Genomic DNA, 5,000 nt, shown 5'->3' on the forward strand with positions numbered 1-5,000 from the left:
TCCTGGATCAGCTTTAATCACCTGTGCTAGTTTCCATGCCCCCTTACAACATTACTATCTTGCACAAGTACCACATCTCCAACTCTTACATTCCTCCTTGTTGTATGCCATTTCTGCCTGATTAACAATGAAGGAAAATAGTCTCGGTGCCACTTTTTCCAGAAGGATTCTATTATACTTTGTATAAACTTTAATCTCCTTTTGCGATCCCCACTAATATCGTACATCCCACTTGGACAGAAGCAAGTGGACCGACCAAGCAACAGATCATTGGGACAGAGGTATCCCCCCAACTCTAAACTTAATCCAGGTTTTGTACCAATTGGTCTTTCATTCATCAGATTAGCAATACTAAACAAAGCAGTTTGTAACTCTCCAAAATTCAATACAGAATCTCCCACACTAATACAAAGACACCTTTAGACAGATTTGATCAGGGCTTCACTTGCCCCATTATACCAAGGTGCGTCACTAGGCATATTAAAGATCCAAGTTACCCCTTCCTTTTCTCCAATGTTTTCTATTTTCTTGCTTGCTGATATCAACTGAGTTCCCTTATCTGAATATATAATTTTAGGAGCTCCTCTGATAGCAATAAACCTTTGAAATGTGGTCAGAAAATCATCAGTACTGTATCCTTCAGCCAAATCTAAGTGAACAGCTCTAGTAACTAAACAGTTAAATATAACACCAAAGGCTTTACCATGAGTTCTCCTTTTATTCTTATTGTTAAGGGTCCAAACAAATCTATAGCTGTGTAATACAAAGGTGGAGCAGGTTTCATTCTTTCTATCCTCATTTGACCCATGCATTGGTCTTCTAACTTCTTTGTTAACTTCCTACATGTCACACATTGATTTTTTATTGCCTTTATTATTTTTCTGGCCCCTGGAATCCAGAATTTTCTTTGTAACTTTGCCAGAGTAGTCTCTATGCCTGCATGGTCAACCCCATGTACATATGATATATACAATCTAGTAACTGGATGATTTGCTGGTAGCAACATATAGTCTTCTCTATTCCAATTTTCCTTTAGCCACTTAGAAATTCTTTGTCCTACTACTATGACTCCATTCTTAATTGAAGGTCCTAATCTTCTGAACCTAACTTTCCAATCAGTCATGTCCCTTTGCATCTCTCTAACCCACATTAGTTCTGCTTTAGTAATGCCTTGAACTGTTGGTTCCCTCAGCATACCCTTAAAGGATCTGCATTTGAAAACATTCATTACCCTGCATGTAACTCTTAGTAGTTTGTAATAATCACTAAATCTATCAACATCAACCATGTGTATAACATGGCTCTGACTTACTTTAGCAACAGCCATGACAACACCTACTCTATCAGTTAGTTCAATTTCACAATCTTGTTTGATAGGCCATTTTGAAATTGGTAATGTTAGGAATTTTGGTCCATTTTGCCAGGCAGAATTTTCACCCATTTTTTCTGGACTACACGGTTTAGAGGTCATATCAGCAACATTTTGAATCGAATCAACCCACCACCATTCCCTTGAATCAGTTTTTATTTGTATCTCTGCAATGCGTACAGCAACAAATGTGTTGAATCCATGGGACTCCTTTTGAATTTGTGATCTTACAATTGTCGAGTCAACTATGTGATAAACCGACTCAAACTCCCATGAAAACTCCTTTACTATGAGTTCTCTCATCCTAGCAGCTATGAGAGCACCACATAATTCCAGACGAGGAATAGACATTTGTTTCACTGGTGCAATCTTATTTTTTGCCATTATCAGACTTGATTCAAACTTACTATCACTGATTTGCCACCTCACATATGCACAAGCCCCATATGCTTGCGTGCTACCATCAGAAAATATTACTAGGTTCGGCTTACCAAAAGCATTAGATGGCTTTAAGGGTCTTCTAAAAGTTAATGACTCCAGTCCATACAATTCTTTGAAAAACGCTTTCCATTCGTTCATCATGGAATCATCAAGTGGATCATCCCACTTGATTCCACCACCATTTGAGTTTCCTTTGGAAATCATGGATCTCATCAAGATCTTAGCTTTGAGTAATACTGGTATAACCAACCCTAATGGATCATACAACGATGCAATTTGACTCAATATCTTTCTGCGTGTTAATATTTCTGGAAATTTATAATCAAATTCACTTATATCTAAATTTGGACCACTCCTAACCTTTCTTATTCTTGGTGTAAAGTTGAGTCTTACAGCAAAGGAAAAATAGTTATCTACAGGATTCCATTTTAAACCTAAGATTTTCTCACTATCAGATTCTATTATTCTTATATTGCAGTTTTCATAATGCCCGCTGACTATCCAGTGCTTTATTCTGAAACTTCCCTGCGACAATACCCTTTCAGTATCCTGTATCAATTTGATTGCATTCTCAATGGTATCAGTAGAATACAGTATATCATCTACATATGTATTATTAAGAATCATATCTTGCACATCCTGGGATTCCTTACCGAATTTTTCTACTGTATGTCTCAAAGCTACCATAGCTATAGTACCACTGGGCCTATCTCCAAATGTTACTGTGGTAAGAACATACTGATCAGGTGGCCTACTCTCATCCAAGTCCCTCCATACAAATCTATGCGTATGTTCATCTAGTGTGCTGAGTTTTACAGTATGGTACATCTTTGCTATGTCACCCACTATGGCTATATTATCTTGCCTAAATCTACACAACACTCCCAGCAAACTGTTCAAAATATCAGGCCCCTTAGCCCAAAAATCGTTTAACCTCTGTCCCATATAAGATGCTGAAGAATTGAAGACAATGCGCACTGGGGTTGAACTAGATTCTGGCTTCAACACCTCATGGTGATGAATATAGTGAATTGGGCCGTTGTACTCTTGAATCTCCTTATTAGTTAATTTCCTAGCTACTCCCCTTCTAACCATATCTTCAATCTCTTTCTGATATTTCATTGCATACTCATTCCCAAGTTTCCTTAATCTATTCTCTGTTGTTCTTAACCTGGCATTGGCTACCTTTATGTTATTTTTCAATTGATTTGGATCTCTTATCCAAGGATACCTTACAAACCAGCATTTCTGTTTCTCATCATACGTTAATCCTTCCTCAATCAATTTAATTTCCTTTTCTTCTTTCAAACTTACATAATTGAGTCCAGGACAACCTCTGCACATACATTTGATACATTGTGGATTACACCTTGTTCCCATTTCTTCTATGGCCAAAAAATTATCTAACTGATCCTTTAGATTTTCTGTTGGCTCAATATTGATTTCATTCAAATTTACTGAACTTGAAAGTTTATGAATTCTCACAAACACATGATTACTAGTATTAACTTGATTAGTAATTTTATCGTGTCTACCACGTATGCTGAACCCAAACTGATTTTCTAGCAAATGGAGACCCTTATTTGTTTCAACAACCCTTGGCAATATTTCACAATAATCAGCACCAATAAGCATATCAATTTCCCCATGTGGGCGATTCAGCTCTAAGTTTGATATTCCCTCAAAAAGTTCAGATACCCTGGATAAGTCTACTTCCTTGATTTTGGCTGTTATTTCATTAATTCCAACAGCATTCACATTCCAAACCTTACCAGATTTATCAATTAGTGGTACACAATATTCGTTGCTTGAGTGATATTCAACCGCATTGCCCACCTTGATCATGGATAAATTTATATGCTTTCCACTTAAACCCAATTTCTTAGCCAACCTATTTGTTATAAATGAAATATCCGCTCCTGGATCCCACAATACACTAACAGGCCTGTTCTTACTATTCACCATACTGATATTCAAAAACACTGCAAATCCTTTTTCTGATACCGCTTTGTGAATACTATTTTCTACTCTATCGGAATGTAACAGTGGATGATGATTACGATTGCATGGACCTTTACCTTCAATGATGACATCACACAATGTACCAACATTGCAGCTACGAGCAGTATGATATCCCCTTAGACACCTAAAACATATTCCATTACCCTTTATAATCTCAAATCTTTCTTTGCTACCACAACTATTAAATTTATAACATTCTGTTATATCATGACCAATTGAATTGTGTAACAGGCATCCTATCCCCTTACTCTCTGCCTTAGGTTTAATACCTTTAACCATTTCTGTCAAGTTAACAATACAAGATTCAAATTCCTTATTTTTTATACTTTGTTCTTCCCCAATTTGTTTCACCAATTTTATCAATTCCGATTCATTCTCAACTGTGCTGTCAACATGATAGACTGTTGCCTTATTATCACTACCGCTACTCCTAACATTGGAATTCATATATTCCAAAATTTTTCTCTCCTTCTGTAAGAACTTCAACAACTCTGGAAACAGATTGCTAGTTACTGATACCTCATCTGCTTTAATTACCCATTCTCTCTTTTGAAGTGAAGGTAAAACCTTTTCTATATGGCTGACAACGTTTGCACTATTAAGTTCATCAGAGAGATTTACCTTTTTTAAATCAAGCCAACATTGCTCAACCTGATCGACCATTTTGATAAATCCTTTGGTATCATTATCGTAAATTTTCTTTAGAGATCTAAGCTCACCAACCACTAAGTCTACAATCTTTCTGGGATTCCCAAATTTATCATCCAAACGTTGAATCATTTCATCATAATTACCCTCTGAGCCCTTCACTGCTTGAAGTGCTTCTCCACCTAGACACATTTTGAGAGCATATGGATCAGTGCCATATATACTCTTAACTAAATTCTCATAATCTTCATTAAAAGTTGGATAGTTTCTTAAATTACCTTCGAACATTGGTGGTTCAAATTTCTTTACTTTAACCTTCGATTTATCTGTTGCCTTTACACCCTGGACACCTTTGAATATTTTTGCACTTGCTTCACATTTTAATCTTTCACTATCTAGAATATATTGTTGGGCTTCTTCTTCTAAATTACTATCGGCTAGCTTATCCTCGTTTTCACATATAAAATGTATCAATTCATCATTTTGATACTCTAAGCATTTAAAGGCTTCAACCATTTCC

At 36.3% G+C, this 5,000-nt stretch overlaps 1 protein-coding gene across 1 annotated transcript in view; it reads right to left on the minus strand.

The window, feature by feature from the left end:
- Positions 1 to 419: 419 nt before the first annotated feature.
- LOC137625615 (uncharacterized) overlaps positions 420 to 5,000 on the minus strand; it is a 4,718-nt gene continuing 137 nt past the window's right edge. Inside the window, exons 1-2 of the mRNA XM_068356526.1 lie at positions 1,149 to 5,000; positions 420 to 753 (exon numbers count right to left, since the gene is read on the minus strand). The exon at positions 1,149 to 5,000 is cut by the window's right edge and continues 137 nt beyond it. Coding sequence (XP_068212627.1) covers positions 420 to 753; positions 1,149 to 5,000 — 4,186 coding nt within the window. The remainder of the gene's footprint in view (positions 754 to 1,148) is intronic.

Source organism: Palaemon carinicauda, chromosome 32 (genome assembly GCF_036898095.1).
Source record: "Palaemon carinicauda isolate YSFRI2023 chromosome 32, ASM3689809v2, whole genome shotgun sequence".
NCBI lineage: Eukaryota > Metazoa > Arthropoda > Malacostraca > Decapoda > Palaemonidae > Palaemon > Palaemon carinicauda.